This window comes from Panthera onca, chromosome D1 (assembly GCF_046562875.1).
Source record: "Panthera onca isolate mPanOnc1 chromosome D1, mPanOnc1 haplotype 2, whole genome shotgun sequence".
Lineage (NCBI taxonomy): Eukaryota > Metazoa > Chordata > Mammalia > Carnivora > Felidae > Panthera > Panthera onca.
The window spans coordinates 55,449,439-55,468,341 of NC_138348.1; the positions used below are offsets into that span (position 1 = coordinate 55,449,439).

The window sequence follows — 18,903 nt, forward strand, 5'->3', positions numbered from 1 at the left end:
TGCTATTTCTGTGCAAAAAGCAAAAGAGAAAGTCCTTAGAGTCATTACCAGTTTCTGTATTTTTTTTTTAAGTTTATTTTTTTTATTTTGAGAGAGAGCGCATGTGCACTGCGGAGAGGCAGAGAGAGAGGGAGAAAGAGAATCCAAAGCAGGCTCTGAACTGTGAGCGCGGAGCCTGACACTGGGGGCTTGAACTCACAAACTGTGAGATCATGACCTGAGCTGAAATCAGATGTCAGACACATAACCAGCTGAGCCACCCAGGTGTCCCTTTACCAGTTTATTTCTAAGGACTCTTTTTGGGAAGAATAAAATTAAGATTAATGAGAAGTATGATTTATTGATTAAAATTTTCAGAATTTAACTGGCCTTTAAGTTAGAGATACTGTATCTGATTAAAAACCCAGTACAGCTAGATCCCAAAAATCTTTAAAAAATTTTTTTAATGTTTATTCATTTTTTTGAGAGAGAGAGAGACAGAGACAGAGCATGAACAGGGAAGAAGCAGAGAGAGAGGGAGACAGAATCCAAGGATTCTGAGTTGTCAGCACAGAGCCCTACACGGAGCTTGAATTCGCACACTGTGAGATTATGACCTGAACCAAAGTCAGACGCTTAACCGACTGAGCTACCCAGGCACCCCTCAAGCCCCAAAAATCTTACAAATACTTGGCAAACCAAATTCACCAACATGTGAAAAAGATGATAACCATGACCAAGTGGGATTCATCCTGGAAGGTTGATTCAACATAGGAAAATTAATAAACATAATAAACAAAAACTATATGATCACTTCAGTAGGTGCAGAAAAAGCATTTGACACCCTTTCATGATAAAAACACTCGACAAAGATAGAAAGGAATCCAGGCCAACTAATCTTTGACAAAGCAGGAAAAAATATCCAATGGAATAAAGACAAATGGTGCTTCAACAAATGGTGCTGAGAAAACTGGACAGTGACATGCAAAAAAAATGAACCTGGACCACTTTCTTACACCATACCCAAAAATAAACTCAAAATGGATGAAAGACCTAAATGTAAGACAGGAAGCCATCAAAATCCTCGAGGAGAAAGCAGGCAAAAACCTCCTTGACCTCAGCCGCAGCAACTTCTTAACATGTCTCTAGAATCAAGGGAAACAAAAGCAAAAATGAACTATTGGGATCTCATCAAAATAAAAAGCTTCTGAACAGCGAAGGAAACTATCAGCAAAACTAAAAGGCAACCAACAGAATGGGAGAATATATTTGCAAATGACATAATAGATAAAGGGTTAGTATCCAAAATCTATGAAGAATTGATCAAACTAGACACCCAATAAACAAATAATCCAGTGAAGAAATAGGAAAAAGACATGAATAGACACTTCTCCAAAGAAGACATCCAGATGGTCAACAGACACATGAAAAAATGCTCAATATCACTCCTTATCCGGGAAATACAAATCAAAACCACAATGAGATACCACCTCACACCTGTCAGAATGGCTAACATCAATAACTCAGGCGAGGATGCAAAGAAAGGATCTCTTTTGCAGTGCTGGTGGGAATGCAAACTGGTGTAGCCATCCTGGAAAACAGTATGGAGGTTCCTCACAAAATTAAAAATAGAACCACCCTACGACCCACAAATTGCACTACTAGGTATTTATCCAAGGGATATAGGAATGCTGTTTCGAAGGGACACATGCACCCCAATGTTTATAGCAGTGCTATCGACAATCGCCAGAGTATGGAAAGAGCCTGAATGTCCATCGACAGATGAATGGATAAAGATGTGGTGTATATATATACAATGGAGTGTTACTTGGCAATCAAAAAGAATGAAATCACTGTTGAATTCTCATTTCAGCAATAGTTCATTAGTGCAATATTTTTCTTTAGTTAACTAATGTATAAAATAAAATATCTTCTTAAGCACTGGATGACATAAACTTTATTTGTAATTAGTATAGTTTCTCATGTCAAATTAAGACTTAACATTACACTCCTGCCTCTGTGTCCAGATTGATAATTTCAGCTGATTGTTTTCAGTTGTATGATTCAAAGTCCATTGCCCGGCTCAGCATTGATTAGTTCTTTTGGCATAACTCTCTGAAAATGAAGCATTCTGTCATATTTTGTTTTCAGTGTTACAGTCCTGCTATCTCTTAGAGCATAAGAGTTTAGTATAAAGTCTTACCACTGCCCAGGACATTGGAACTCATTGGGCTTAGATGTAGATATGAGGGTTTTGTTATTTGTTTTTTTTAAATGGCCCTGCTCGTTGTTGTGAAGAAAAATAATGCTTTATGTATTTAGCATAATATCTATCTTATAAACTGTGTTTTTTAAAAACATTTTTTTTAATGTTTTTTTTTTTTTAATTTTTGAGAGAGATAGAGACAGCATGTGAGTGGGTTAGGAGCAGAGAGAGAGGGAGACACAGAATCCGAAGCAGGCTCCAGGCTCCGAGCTGTCAGCACAGAGCCCGACGCGGGGCTGGAACTCATGAGGTGTGAAATCGTGACTTCAGCCGAAGTCGGATGCTCAACCGACTGAGCCACCCAGGCTCACCCAAAATGGCAGCTGTTATTAATCTTAAGATTCTTAAAACTGACTGTTGTAAGTCTGATTCTTAAGACTGACTGTTGTAAGGATATCTTTTAACGTAGATACCTTTTGCAGGGTTTATTTGGAGTAACCCAAGCCTCACAGCCTGGAGGTCTTTTTGGGACAGCTACAAACACCAGCACTGGGACAGCATTTGGAACAGGAACAGGTCTCTTTGGGCAGCCCAATACTGGATTTGGTGCTGTCGGTTCGGTAGGTTATTATAGTTGATCTAATTTGAAGATATGTATAAATTTGTTAAAGAATTTCTAAGAAAGATTTAACTATATTTCAAGTGTTTTTATTGGGTCTTAGACAATGCTGATAGTAATTAAAAGCTATTTGGTACAAAAGTAACTTTAGTAGGTTAATTTTCAAGTAGTAAGTTCTTTTTTAAACTTCTTTGCCTCAATGCTTATGTACAGTTTACTTATGATAGCACAGTATCACTCCAGTTGGTTAAATTGTTGAGTCTAAATTGAAGTGCTTTCATTATTAAGTCAGGTAATTTTTAGTTCCTATACTCTATTCTCTTGGGTGATACGTTGGTATGATATTTGAGAATTAAGAATTCCAAGTTGCTAAAGTTGGTGATCTCATGGTTTTCCTGCAGCTGGAGGCTTAACTGAATTGTGTTTGACCCTAAAAATAATAGTAAATTCTGTATTACCACTTAAACTATAAGAATCAATATAAAACAGCCAATCTGTCTTATTTACCCATTAAAAAAAAGCTTTGAACATGCTCTTGGTGGATAATTAAAAAAAGAAAATGAAAAAGAAAGAAAAATCCCAAAATGTGATTTTCAGGGAAATAGCAATCTGTTATTTCGTAACTTTTCTTTGGGCAGCTAATTGAGATGAGAAATTGAGAAAATTATATAATTCTTCAAAAAGTTCTTAGTAACCAGTTTATTGAGATATAATCCATATGTCATACAATTCACCCTCTTAAAGTTTATAATTGAGTGGTTTTTTTGTATACTGACTGATTGTGGAACTATTACCATAGTCAATTTGAGAACATGTTCATCCCCTTAATAAAAAGAAACCTCATACTTATTAGTAGTCATTTCTCATTTCCCCCCAATTAACTTCAAGCCTGCTATCTACAGATTTGTCTATTCTGGACATTTCATATAAATGGAATCACATAATATGTAGTCTTTTGTGACCACTTTTACTTAGCATAATGTTTTAAAGGCTCATCCATGTTCTAGCATGTTTAAATTTTTTATTGTAACTGTTTCTGCTGGCAAATTAAATACATGAACATTTCTGTTACCAGGTAAAAAAAAAATATTTGATTACCTTATTATTTTCTTTGCTGTACTGAAATACTGTGTTTGCTGAAGGGTTGCCATTAACGTCTCAGGCTAGAAGCATGCTCTGTAAAGTCCCATCTTGCTCAGATTAGTATATTTTTCTTATAGTCTTTATTCATCCTCCTCCTACTTTTTCGTAAAGTTACGACATTCTTTCACTTCCCTCACATCCAATCCAGTATGAGGTGTAACCTCTGTTTACTGTTTGGAGTGTGTCTTTATACTACTTAAAATTTTCCTGTATTTTGTTCTTTTTAGACCCTGTTTGGCAATAACAAGCTTACTACCTTTGGAACCAGCACAACCAGTGCTCCTTCATTTGGTACAACCAGTGGCGGGCTCTTTGGTAACAAACCAACCCTGACTTTAGGAACCAATACAAACACTTCCAATTTTGGTACATATAAAAAAGCAGGTTTGACTCTCTTAAAGTTACACTGACTATACCACACATCATTCTCCTGATTCATATGATTGGGAATATTAAAAAATTCTCAGGTAAGCTGTGGCTTGATGTGAGGTACCAGAGGGAAAGGTTTAAAATCATAGACATGGGTTGACATACTTAGATATAAATTGCCTTACCTCATTATTAGGCTCCCAACTCCCTGCTTTGGATAAAATGGGCCATTCAACACATGCAGTATTACCTTGTAGAAAGTTGCTTCTCTAATGGAGATAGAAGTTTTTCAAAATAAGGAAATACATTTCCTTTGGATTACCTCACCAATAGTTGAGAGACCATAAATGAAACACATTCAGTTGAGATAACACACACTTTTTTTTTTTTTTTTAAGTTTATTTGTTTATTTTGAGAGAGACCAGCACGAGCAGGGGAGGGGCAGAGAGAGAGGGAGAAAGCAAGAAACCCAAGTAGGCTCCATGCTACCAGCACAGAACCAGATGCGGGGCTCGAACTCACAAAACTGTGAGATCACGACCTGAGCGAAGAAACCAAGAGTTGGACGCTTAACCAACGGAGCCACCCAGAAGCCCCGAGATAACACGTTCTCTTAGGCCAGGTTTTAAATAGGGAAGTAGTATACAAATTTGATGATTTTTTTTTTAAATGTTTTTTGTTGTCATTTTTGTTTTGATTTTTCTTGTTTTTTTGAGATTTCATGATTTTTATTAAAAGTTAAAGCTTTCCTTCGGCTGCAAAAGTTTATTTTTGAATATGTGTTCATTATAAAAAATTTAGAAAATACAGATAAGATTGAATAATAATTAAAACACAGCCCAAACTAGTTTTCAGAGATAATGCTAAAAAAATTAAACTTTAATAGAACATTATATTATGTCTTCTGTAACTACCTAATTAAGCTTTTAATCAAATTTTTAACAAATTATTAACATAATTTGCATTAGATAAGGAAAGTTCATTTTATGATCAAGGGAAATAATAGTTTAAATATCTGTTAAGGATTTTACATACCAGATACATCATTACACACTGGGGATACTTAGTGGAAGATGAGTGAAAAGACATGGTCAGTGGAGCACCTGGCTGGCTCATTTGGAAGAGCATGCCACTCTTGATCTCAGAGTCCTGAGTTTGAGCTTGAACCTACGAACCGTGAGATCATGACCTGAGCTGAAATCGAGAGTTGGATGCTTAACCGACTGAGCCACCCAGGAACCCCTAGACCAGTTGTTTCTTAGTTATCTTCTCATCCTGTGAGATTTTAATATCGCATATGTACTGTGTATCTGTTTATGTACTGTTGCCCTTTCAAGAGCCATAAACCATTGTATATCTATGATTCATTTAACCCCTCAAGAGCCAATTTTCCCTCCCTTTGAAAATGCATGTCTTTTTTTGTAGCATGCTTCATGTTCAGAAACACTTTTTATTTGCTTATATAGGCTAAAATGATGAAGTGGGCTGGGCTTGATGTTTTTCCATGGTTGCAGATTTCTGATACGTTTGGAGATTTTTTTTGTTGGATATGTATATACACACACACACAATCCTGTCCAGTGGTTTGAAAATGAAAGATTTCATTTTTATCTAAAATGCCTCACTAGCTTTTGTGATGAATCTGAATGGTCCTAATTTTTTTTCTTTTTTAATCCCCAGTGTTGACCTAGTGACTGGCATAGCATTGGTGCTCACTAAAACTTGGTTAAATGATTTAAAGGGTGAAGAAATGGGGCCCTAAGAGTAATGATTCCCTCTGAGTCAGATGGGAGTTGCAGGGTGGCAAGTTTTATTCTACTCTTGGGTGAATTTAAATTTCCGTTACCACCCTTGAGGAATCCAGAGCTAGGTAAGGCTTTCTTTGATTCTCTTGTTGTCTTGGGAACCTTTCAACTTTGAGTTTGTGGGCAGAAGAATCTTCCGATTTGGAAATAAGCCATATAACAAATCTGGAAATGGAATAAGGTTATACAAAGATTCAGAGTGTTGCTAAGTTATTGTTGGTCACACATTATCCATTACGGGATTTTGTTTCATTCTGATGCTGGTTAATCCACGAGTTAAAAGTTCGGATACCTAAAGTAAGTTGGAGTACCTGCTGCCACAGTTGGTGTTGCAAGATCCTTAAGTCATTCTTTAGAGTCATCAGCTCATTTTCTTAGTAAATATTCCTGGCAGGAACGAGTTTAAGATTAAGTGAGTATAAGATAAGTGTCTGAATTTCTTTTTTTTTTTTTTTTTTTTTTTTTTTAATTTTTTTTAATGTTTATTTTTGAGAGAGACAAAGCGTGAGTAGGGGAGGGGCAGAGAGCAAGGGAGACAGAATCTGAAGCAGGCTCCAGGCTCTGAGCTGTCAGCACAGAGCCCTGTGTGGGGCTCAACCCATGAACCGTGAGATCATGACCTGAGTCGAAGTCGGACGCTTAACCGACTGAGCCACCCAGGTGCCCCTAGTGTCTGAATTTCTCAGTGAATGGAGGAATAGAATTGTTTCAGGAGAGGAATTACAGACAGAATGCCTATACGTGGGAGCAACAGTTTAAAAAGGTCGATTCTTTTTGTAATAATAAGATGATGTTGGGCAATATATCAGTGATTCTTCCATGCTGTATGGTTAAGTGGGCAGTTAAGGAACTATTTGAATACTTCAGTATCTTTTTCCTTTAGGCTTATTTTTCTAAATTGAGATATAATTGAAATATAACATTAGTTTCAGGTATAAGGATTTGTTATTTGTGTATATTGTGAAATGATCACTGCAGTAAGTCTAGTTATAGTTAACATCTGTCACTATACATAGTTACACGTTTTTTTATGATGAGAACATTTAGGATCTACTAGTTTAGCAACTTTCACATATGCAAGACAGTATTAACTGTCGTCACCATACTGTAAATAATATCCCCATGACTTATTTATTTTATAACTGGAAGTTTGTACCTTTGATCTCCTTTTACCCATTTCGCCCATCTCCCATTCCTTGCCTCTGGCAACTACCAATCTATTGTCTGTATCTATAAGCTCTTCTTTTGTTTTATGAGATTACACATATGAGATCATGCAGTTTTGTCTTTCTCTGAATGGCTTATTTCACTTAGTATAATGCTTTCAAATTCCATCCATGTTGTCACAGATGGCAATGTTTCATTCTCCTTTATGGCTGAATAATATTCATTGTATGTACATACCACATCTTTATCCATTTATCCATCAATGGATACTTAAAATACAAAATACTGTTTTCAGTATTTTGGCTATTGTAAAAAATTGTGTTCGTTTATTTATTTTGAGAGAGAGAGAGAGAGAATGCACACACAAGCAGGAGAGGGTCAGAGAGAGAGAGAGGGAGGGAGAGAATCCCAAGCAGCCTCGTGTTATCAGCACAGAGCCGGACACAGGGCTCACGCTCACAAACTTTAAGATGACTTGAGCTGAAACCAAGAGTCGGATGCTTAACCAACTGAGCCACACAGACAGCCCTCATTGTGATTTTGATTTGCATTTCCCTGATGATTAATGATGTTGAGCATCTTTTCATATGTCTTTGGTCCATCTGTATGTCTTCTTTGGAAAAATGTCTATTCAGATTCTGTGCCCATTTTTAAATTAGATTATTTTTTTGCTATCATGTTGAGCTCTTTATATAAATATTAACCTCTTATGAGATGTGTGATTTACAGGTATTTTCCCTCATGCAGTAGCTTGTCTTTTCATTTTGTTGATGGTTTCCTTTGTTGTATAAAAGCCTTTTAAGTTTGATATAGTCCCAGTTGTTTATTTCTGCTTTAGTTGTCTTTGCTTTTGGTGTCACATCCAAAAAGTCATTGCCCCAACAGATATTACATAGGAGCTCACAGCCTATATTGTCTTCTAGGGGTTTTATACTTCCGGGTCTTGCAGTTCAAGTCTTTAATTTTCGTGTATGGTGTAAGATTGTGGTCCAGTTTCATTCTTTTGCTGTCCAGTTTTCCTAGCACGATTTATTGGACAAACTGTCCTCCTTTGTATATTCTTGGCTCCTTTGTTGTAAATTAATTAACCATTAATTAACCATCTTTAATTTTACTTTAAAAATTGTTTTGAAATAACGGAGTTGATCAACATTTGTCAGTAAGAATCTGAGGAAATGTGTGGTATAAACAGTGTAAGTTGGGACTTATTTCCCTCGTGTGGGTTTGAGGTAGTTCACAAGTATCTTATTTTCTGCTATTTATGGGAATGGAAGACACTTTCCGGTTAAATTTTAACTCAAAAAAGAATATTTCCAAGTATATTTGTTTTCTTTAAAAAAACCAAAAACTGTGTTTGAGTAGCAGTACTGTTTTGTGGCATAGCTATTAGCACAATTGAAGAAAAGATTTAATGAGTATATGAATTAAATATATTAGATTATGTCAGATTACATGCATTTTTTTAGTTTTTTATTTTGAGAAAAAGAGCACGTGAGCAAGGGAGGAGCAGAAAGAGAGGGAGAGAGAATCCCAGGCTCTGTGCAGAGCCTGACACAGGGCTTGATCATGAGATCATGATGACTTGAGCCAAAATCAGGAGTTGAATGCTTTACCGACTGAGCCACCAGGCACCCCTGATCACATGTATTTCTAAATGACATTAAAAATACATTTTCAAACTATTTAAATTCTTCAGCCTTTTTTCTTGGTCTTTTTCTATTGAGATAATAATCCAAAGATTGGCATGACTAAGTATAATATTCTTATTTGGTGATAGTGTCATATATTCCAAGATACTCTTTACTAAGACTGTTATCTTTTAGAGCTGTTCCCCTCCATGATACCTTTTAAAAAGACTTCAAGTATTTCATGAACAAGGTTTGATTGATTTTTGTTTCCTCTTATCAAAAGAGATTAATGATAGGGGCGCCTCGCTGGCTCAGTTGGTGGAGCATACAGTTCTTGATCTCCGGGTTGTGAGGTAGAGCCCCATGTTGAGTGTAGAGATTACTTAACAATAAAATCTTTATGAAGAAAAACAGGAGATGAATGTTATGTTCATTAGCTGTTTTGTCGATATCATCTCCAAAAGGAGTACAGAAACTTTGTGGACCTATCTGAACAAAAGATAAATAATAGCAGTAATGCAGTATAGGTTTCTTCTGGGGAAACCTATGGATTTTCAAGGGAAATTAATAGGATTTTCTCTAAAGATCATAGTGAAGGAAGATGGTTTAACTATCCATCATCTATGATAATGAAACAGTTCAACCCAAGAAAAGTTATGTATACATTATTTTTAATATCAGCTAGCTGAGTCCTTGAGTGCTCCTGTGGGCTGATTTGATTATGACACCTCATAAATGTGAAAGATGAGGATTAAAGTTCCTGTGTGGTCAGCCAGCCACACATTACTGCCCATGCAGGGTTTATCTGTTCAAAACCAGAGCTACTGTAGAAAATTTTATAGGTAAATTTCTGTTAGCAGGAACCTTTAGATTCAATAAAGTGTGTTTGTTGACTCTCTTATTTTAAAAAAAAAATTTTTTTTTTAAAGTTTACTTAAGTAATCTGTAGACCCAACGTGAGGCTCGAACTCAAAACCCTGACATCAAGAGCCACATGCTCTACTGACTGAGCCAGCCAGGTGCCCTGGACTGTCTTATTTTTAGTGAAAGCTGGAGGGAATTCATTTTTCTTCCATTAATTAAACATCAAAAATAGGTTTGAGTCTTACAAAGGGAATGTATATGCTCAAGCATAGTCACTTTGCTTTAATATTTCAAGTCTGAAACATAAGTAAGTAGGAAGATATGGGGGTCTGTTTACAGGCATCAAAATTTTAAAAACTTTAAAAAGGTTAAAGTAGCCTGCCATTTAGGATTTCTAAATATTATTAACTGACAGGATACAAAGCTTAGGGTCAGACTGCCTTTTTAAAAATTCCCTTATACAGGAAATTGAGAGTTCTATTAAAAGTACAGTCCACTCATTCTTTTGTCCTTCTAGGTTTCGGCACAAATACCAGTGGGAGTAGTATTTTTGGAAGTAAACCAGGACCTGGGACTCTGGGGACTGGCCTTGGTGCAGGATTTGGAACAGGTAAGGAACTGTACCACAAAATTTAGGCTTTCTAATTGTTGGAACTTAAGACAACTCTGTTTGATCTTATGCCTGGAAATAGGGTGTAGATATGCATTTTCTCAAACAGACTTATAAAACATTCTCAGCAGTTATGCTTTACCAGGTTTTAGAACATTTGGACATTTATCTTAGACATTTATCTTAGACATTTGGACACATATCTTATTTATGCTCCCATTCTACAAAATGTCTTATAGTCCTGGTCTATTTGGGATTTTTAGTATTTAATGTGAGACTTGTCAATATGACGGCGTTATTAACTTCCCATTCCCTTGTGCTACCTTTGTAAAAGGGATTTAAGACTTTGAACTGTTTATCAAGTAAGCTTAATTACCCTAATAGGAAAACAGAGCAGTAAGAGCATAAGGTCTTTTACAAAAGTCTGTGCATACTTCTCAGTTCTTTCCATCTTGATGTAGAGCTGAGATGTCACACCTGTGTCTCTGTTCCTACTGTTGATAATTAATTTTCAGTGCCTTTGAAGACACTGACCCTTCTTCTTTTATTTATTTTTTTTAGTTTTTTAGAAAGAGGAGAGAGAGAGAGAGAGAGAATGTGAGTGAGGGGAAGGGAGAAGAGGGGTGAGAGAATCTTAAGCAGGCTGCACACTCAGCATGCAGCATGACAGAGGCCTGATCTCATGACTCTGAGATCATGACCTGAGCTGAAATTAAGAATCAACACTTAACCAGCTGAGCCACCCTGGCACCCCAGACATTGACCCTCCTGCCTGCCCAACTGCTTTAAGCAATATGAAGTGGTAGTGGTCATAAAACAAATAAGCGCTTCAGCATGTACAGTTCAACAGGGTTGTTAGAGCATATAGTTTTGCCTGTTTCCCAAGTCATCTGACTGTCATTTAGTTGCAGACTATTTATTTCTATGGTCTCTGCTTCCACCATCCAGTTATCTGTTGTCTTTGTATACTGTGATCATTTATCTGCCATCTCCTTTTTAATAGTACTTAATTTTATACTCTGAGCTATTTCCTTCCATTTCTTTTTAAAATAAAAGCTGTAAGTACTTATGAAAAAAAACCCTCAACAATACAGAAGTGTCTAAACACCTTCCGGTTTGTGAAGTAACAGCTATTTAAAGTTTGGGATTTTGTCAGACCCCTTTATGTATATTTTGTACATTTTTCTCAAATGTACGTGCACATACACATGGTTATACATGTGTGTGCTTTATATATATATTTTTATTGTATTCTTAAGTAGAAACCACATCCTACAAGAGTGTCTTTTTTAAACCAAAGGTTAAGACACGTTAGTTGGATGTAGTATTTATGTAGTGCGCTGCAAGCAGCATTTAAGGAAAAAAAAATGAAAAAATTATTGTACAAAGCAAGGTTAAGTATTTAATTAAAAAAAATTTTTTTTAATGTTTATTTTTGGGGGGGGGGGGTGCAGAGAGAGAGGGAGACACAGAATCTGAAGCAGGCTCCAGGCTCCTCTCTGTCAGCACAGAGCCTGATACAGGGCTCGAACCCACAGACTGTGAGATCATGACCTGAGCCTAAGCCGGAAGCTTAACTGACTGAGCCACCCAGGCGCCCCAAGTATCGTTTAATTTTTATTTTAATTAAATATGTGTGTGTTATGGGTCTCTGTGTATTTTATATTGTGTGTTAATGGTCAAAAATGTTTCAAAATGAAAGCACCTTCATTATTCCTTATGTGATAATTCTTTATTTCATTTTTTCATTTCCCATGGCATTTGCGGCATATATTTTTTCTGTTAGTATTCCATTGTGTGTAGATGTCTGTATATATACATAAACATATAAAAATACCATAATTCAGCTTTCCCCTATTGGTAGACATTTGAGCTTTTTGATATTATTAGCAATGCAGTAATGAAGATCTTCATTACATAATTTTGTGTGTGTTAGTGTTACTATGGGATTGATACTTGGGATTGTGTCAGAGTATACACACAGTTTGAATTTTGGTCAGTCTTGCTAATTTGCCTTCCAAAAAGAATGCCAGTATGAATTTTTGTTCTCATTGTGTGAAAGTGCTCATTTTTCCCATACCCTTTCCGTATTGTTGGACTTTTTCATCTTTACATCCGTGTTAGTGGAATTCTAGTGTGCATTTCGCTAATTACTGTGAAGGGTATGCTTAATGTATGTTTACTGGCCATTTGAATCTTTCAATTCCCTACTCAATATTTGATCGTTGCTTCTTAATCTGTTTTTGAGAGTGTTTTAGATATTGTGGATATTAACTCTTTTGGGTTGTATGGTAGAGTTTTTTATTTGAACTTTTTAACTTATCCAAATTCTACCACGTATATTTAGCAAGAAATAAAAACTAAAAAGTTCTAAATTTTGTGCAGTGTAATCCCTAAATTTAAGCAGAATATATCATCTGACATCAGTGTTCTCTTGTAATCCTGGAGAAAAAAATTAGCTTTGGTGTGGGCAAATTAAGAGCTTTTCAAAGGTAGTTTTGACCCTAGACAGTTTGTGAACCATAAACCTAAGACCCAGGTAAGATGCTTATCCTAATGTCTGTTAGATATTTCCACTAAGTCTTTAAGTTTACCGCTTAATTTTATGGTATCATCATATACAAGTTTATTTTTATGTGGGCAAAGAGCCAAAGAGGCTTCTAGGTCTTGCAGGTTATTATCAGCAGTGCCTTTTCCTATAGTGCAAGTTATAAAATATCATGTAACTTTTTCTGATGCTATCATCTTCTCTTCCACAATAATGTAATATCTCAGCCTTTTTATTTATTTGAGTATGTTCAGTTATCCTTAAACAGTTCTACATCACAGACAACAGATCCTGTTTTTACTGCCATTATATATCCCCCATTCATGCTTTGTATAAACTAAAACCCAAATAAAATCAGTAAATAATTTTACACCCCCAAACCTTAGCAGCACTAGATCATGTAGGAAATAAGAGTTCTGAGAACCAACAAGCATACGCTGTTGGAATTCTTTGATGATCACATCTGATAAAGCAGACTTGAGGCTTTGAGAGCAGTGTGTCTGGAGATGATTGTACATAAACATCCATGTTCATGAACTCTGCATTTCAAGTAGAATAGCACTGTAGCTTTGGGTGATGTCTTTTTGGGGCATTAGCTAAGTGGGTATTCCTGTGCACCTTTTGTTTGGAGTAATGAAGATTCATACTTCTGTCTCAGCAGAAGTAAAATGTCCTGTAACAAATTTTCCTGTAAAATGTATTATTCCTTGACATTTGATATTCCCCACCTCCCATGTGCTCAGACCAAGGAACCCTCATTAAATCAGGGGTGTATACGTTTCTGATTTGACAGTGATATAAAGTATCATTGTCACTATCTATAATATGCCATTTTCTTGGTAGTTAGTAATATTGCTATCTTTTTTTTTTTTTTTTTTTTTTTTTTTTAATGTTTATTTTTGAGAAAGAGCATGAGCTGGAGAGGGGCAGAGAGAGGGAGACACAGACTCCAAAGCCAGCTCCAGGCTCTGAGCTGTCAGCACAGAGCCTGATGCGGGGCCCGAACCCACGAACCATGAGACCATGACCTGAGCTGAATTCAAATGCTTCTTAACTGACTGAGCCACCCAGGTGCCCTGGTAGTTAGTAATATTAAGATATTTTAGTTCTTGGGGTGCCTGGGTGTCTCAGTCGGTTAAGCACCCAACTCTTGGTTGTGGCCCCAGGTCATGATCTCACGGTTCATGAGTTAGAGCTCCACATAGGGCTCTATGCTGATGGTGCGGACCTGCTTGGGATTCTCTCCCTCTCTTTTGCCCCTCCTGCTTGCTCGTTCTCTCTCAAAATAAATAAATAAACTTTAAAAGATTTCCAAAAAAAAGGAGATTTTAGTTCTTAAAATTTTCCATGAAGTAGTAAGTTTAGGGTGCATCTAGTAAAGTTTATTGTAACGCTAAGGTATACACAGAAAAATTTACCCAAAGCTAATAGATACCATAGATAAAATTAACTTCTAATCTCAAAAGGAATATAACCATTTCACTTTTTTTCTTGAGCATCCTTGGAGTTTCTAGGGCCACTATTACAACATGGTGACCCCCATATATCTGCTTTATGACTCCTACAACTAATCGTAAATATAGCGCATTTCATAAATTGACATTATTTTCCAGAATGTCCCTCAACCTGTGGACTCTTAGGAAGCCCTTTTTTGTTAAGCATAAAAAGCCATTTACGTAATATGAGCTAGATCTAGATAAAATATTTTTCTATTGACAAATTGCAGCAGTATGCAGGCAGGTCAATTTATGATAGTCTCTTTTCAGGTGACCTGAACCTCCCAGTGCCTTTTTTATTCTTTTATTGGTTATTGAAATACAGTGATTTTTAGACTGTTTCATGGTTCTTCATCCAGGGCTCCTACAAAGGTGAAGGAAATGCATACCCATCCAGATGAGAAATTTTTGTATTTTATATATTCGTTTTTCTTCTAGGTTTTTGTTCATTGGTAAGGAGGTATTTGCTACCTGGAAAAATAAAGAATTCTGAAATTTGTGCTGTAAAGTTTGTCTTTCAAGGAAGTAAATTCAGGTTTTCTGTTAATTTTCGCCAATTTCTGATGGTTTGGGATTTTAAAAGAAGCCATTCCCTATTCCAAAGCTGTAGCAAAGGGATTGTCTTCTTGTTACTAATTAGACAGGGAGTGTTTTGTCCATTCAGTAGTTACCCTCACTAATTTATTTTGTATGGATTCTCTGAGTATAAACTTCCTAGCCTTTTTTTGATTGCAATCTCAAAACAATTTGTATTCAGTATTTTAGATCTCTAAGTATTGTATTTCTAAAGTGGTTTTTTTCTCTCTGAAGATGCATTGATGGCGTTAAAACGAACTTTAGATCTTCCGAATTTCCAATAACTTTTTGAGGAGGAGATGGAAATTTTAAAAAAATTTAATGCCAATAAATCATTCTAAATAAATTCTCCCCAGTTTCACTGCTGAGAACAAGATCCATAAGCAAGATTCATTAGACTTCAAATTTTTTTTTTTTTAACGTTTATTTATTTTTGAGACAGAGAGAGACAGAGCATGAATGGGGGAGGATCAGAGAGAGGGAGACACAGAATCTGAAACAGGCTCCAGGCTCTGAGCTGTCAGCACAGAGCCCGACGCGGGGCTCGAACTCACGGACCGCAAGATCATGACCTGAGCCGAAGTAGGCCGCTTAACCGACTGAGCCACCCAGGCGCCCCTAGACTTTAAAACCTAAGTTTCTGCAGTGGTTTCCCCTTGGTGAAAATAAGTTCTACTCCCTCCAGTCTGATTCATGATGAAACTTGAGACTGTTTAGTAACCTCATCACAAAGCATTTAGGTTTTTATAAAACAAAATGTTTGTCTTGGTGTAAAGTAGTTTTCATGAGATAGTACACTTGAAAGTACTGCTTTTTGCTCTTCACAGATGTATTGGATTTGGTTTTCTGTAGTTTAGCCTGTATGTTAGTCAAAAAGATGACATTGTGATTGGTTCAGCTGCATATTTTGATTTGCAAATATTGATATTTAAAAATTGATTATTTTTTAATTCTTTCAAACTTCGTATTACTATAGTGTAGTAAAGAACCCTGGTTGTATTCAGATGCACCAAGATTTGAACCTCCGTTTCACCATCTACAACATTTGTGACAATTGAGCTAATTACTAAACGCTTAGTTTTCTCATCTATAAAATGCAGATATGTCCTATTTCAGGCTTAGGAAGATTAAGTGAGGTACTAGCTAATATTTAATGAACATTAGTATCTACCAGTCCTCTTTTAAATGCTTAGTATGTGTTTATTCATTTTAACCTTAGGATAAATATCTAAGCTATGTATTATTATCTCATGTTATAGTTGAAGAATCCGAAGCACAGAGAAGTTAAGTGTTTTGCCTATGATGTATATAATGTACTTAGCACAGTGCCTGGCATATAGTTAGCATTGACTGTATTAGCTCTTTTGTTGAAATGAGTGGTCATTATGAAGTTTCCAAATGTATTATATTTTTAAGTAACTGACCTCTGGTATAACATTCAAAGGATCTCCTGTGGCGCTTTTTATTTCCTCTTGTCTCCATAGCTCTTGGTGCTGGACAGGCATCTTTGTTTGGGAACAACCAACCTAAGATCGGAGGGCCTCTTGGTACAGGAGCCTTTGGGGCCCCTGGATTTAATACTACGACAGCTACTTTGGGCTTTGGAGCCCCCCAGGCCCCAGTAGGTAAGTGTCAGTCACTTTAGAAGGCTTTACTCAGTTGTATTTCTTGCTAATACTTAACTTGTTGACCTCATTTTCCACCCATTCCATCCCCCTACCAAAGCAGTATACAAACACACTTAAACAGTCATGTAGTACAGAAGGGCTTGTAACAGATCTTGGCCTTCTCCACTTCCCCACTCCCAGGCCTACTCCCCCAAAGAAACCACTTTGTTACAGTCACTTTGTTTCCTGGTGTATAGTTAAGTTCATATCTCTAAACGATGTGCTTATGTTGATATGTTTTGCTTTATTAAGTTTTAATTTAGCTTATTAATAGATGAGAAATTTAGCTCACTTATCCTCTGTGTTCTTTATTCATTTCTAACATAGCTGTATTACTAAATTCCCTAAGTTTAGTTTTGTCTACTGAAGTGTTTTTCATACTTACTCATTTGAACACCCTTACCCAGTTTTTGCCCCCTCTGCCTACCACCTTTATTATTATTATTTTCTAACTTAAAATGAACTTTTTAAGCTTAAATAGCTTTTTAAAAGAAAGCTGTTCTGTTGGAAATAAACATACCACCTGGCATACATAGGGTAACTGAGTGAATGAATGAGACAGAATGAAAGTAAGTCTCTTTACCATTAAGTTCATCTCCTGTACTATCATGACCCGTGTACCACATTTTGATAAGGTTTTTGCAAATTTAAGCTGTGTCCCTACATTGTTTTTCTTATTCTGTCACCTGTGAGACAGTATTTCTTGAGTTCTCTTGGTCAAGGAAGAGTATTAGTGCCTTTTCTCACCCTTCTTTTTCCTCTTCTTTTGCCATGTTTATATTTTCATATTGATAACATTGATAATGTATTCTGTCCTATAGTTATTACTTTTTTCTTAGATTAAAGAATAATTTAAAAGTTTTAATGTGAGCGTAGCATTTTATTACAACTATGAACACACTGCTGCCCAGCCAAGTACACCTTTCTCCTACAGCTTTTTCTTTCTCCTAGAATTTCTTTTTTACCTTTGCATTACCAGCCCTTATCACCTTCCTGAACCAGTCCAAATTCTTAAGGAAGGTTTCAGAATTCTTTTTTACTCTGAATACATCATTCCTTGATCCCTCTGTTCTCCTGCAGAAGTATGAACTCTGATTATTCCCTGGGCCTTCAGCATTGCTCCTGATACCCCCTTCAAGTTTACTCAGTGAGAACTGTTCTGTCCTGAATGTAGGGTTTTCCTCTTTATTTCCTGGAATGTATTTTTAAGTAAATTACATATGAAAGATAAACTTTGATCACTTACAATTCTGACAGTACAGAACCTTTTTTGTTCCTCACGCTTTAATATTATGGAATTCTGCTGTGAAAATAATTTATCCTCAGAACTTGGACTATATTCCTTTCATTAATCATTATTTGTTGAGAAGTCTAATGCCTTTCTGATTCTTGAGACTTGTTCCATTCCCCACAAGGACTTAGGATTGTCTCTTTGTTCGGAAATTTCACTCAATTGCTTATACCTTTTCTATCTTAATGCTTAATTTTTTTCTTTTTCTTTTTTTTAAAGAGAGAGAGCGCATGAGCTGGTTATAAGGGCAGAGAGAGAGAATCTTAAGCAGGCTCCATGCTCAGTGAGGAGCCCGATCATGACTGCCAAAATCAAGAGTCAGACGCACAATCGACCTAACCACCCAGGCGCCCCTCTACGTTAATGCTTGATTTTTAAACTGTGTTTCTATTTTTTTAGATTTTTTACTGTCTTCTAAATCATTTTATTTATTTTGAGAGAGACAAAGAGAGTGTGAGGGGCAGAGAGAGAGAGAATGCCAAGCAGGCTCTGTGCTGTCAGTGCAGAGCCCGATGGGGGGCTTGATCTCAATAACCATGAGATAATGACCTGAGCTAAGTCAAGAGTCAGACACTTAATTGACTGAGCCACCCAGGCATCCTGAATTTTTATTTTTAACTTACATGAATTCTTTCTCATTCTTCGAAACTTCTTTTTTTTAAGTATCCTGTTCTTAGATGCCGTTATTTCCTAAAACTTTGAATTTGTTAATTGGCATTAAAATTTTTTTAGGACTCTTCTGTGCCTTATCTCTTCAGGGTTATTTTTGCTTTGGTCTTATTCTTTAATGCTCCGTGATCCTTACCATTTAAGAATAAAATAATAAAAAGCTTACTGGCAACTTATGTATATGGGTAGAGCTTGTTTACCAGTAAGCTTCACTTTAAGGTGCGTAGTCCAGAAACCAGCTATTGTCCAAGGGTCCCCTGATGGTT

At 36.3% G+C, this 18,903-nt stretch overlaps 1 protein-coding gene across 7 annotated transcripts in view; it reads left to right on the top strand.

Moving 5' to 3' along the window:
- The window catches only part of NUP98 (nucleoporin 98 and 96 precursor), a 116,136-nt gene that overhangs the window by 26,062 nt on the left and 71,171 nt on the right, over positions 1-18,903 (top strand). For 3 of the 7 annotated variants that reach the window (XM_060605721.2, XM_060605720.2, XM_078433132.1), the window contains 4 exons: positions 2,668-2,805; positions 4,175-4,313; positions 10,298-10,390; positions 16,495-16,635. In XM_060605721.2, coding sequence (XP_060461704.1) covers positions 2,668-2,805; positions 4,175-4,313; positions 10,298-10,390; positions 16,495-16,635 — 511 coding nt within the window. The remainder of the gene's footprint in view (positions 1-2,667; positions 2,806-4,174; positions 4,314-10,297; positions 10,391-16,494; positions 16,636-18,903) is intronic. The other 4 variants (XM_060605723.2, XM_060605724.2, XM_060605725.2 and 1 more) reach the window with 4 other exon arrangements.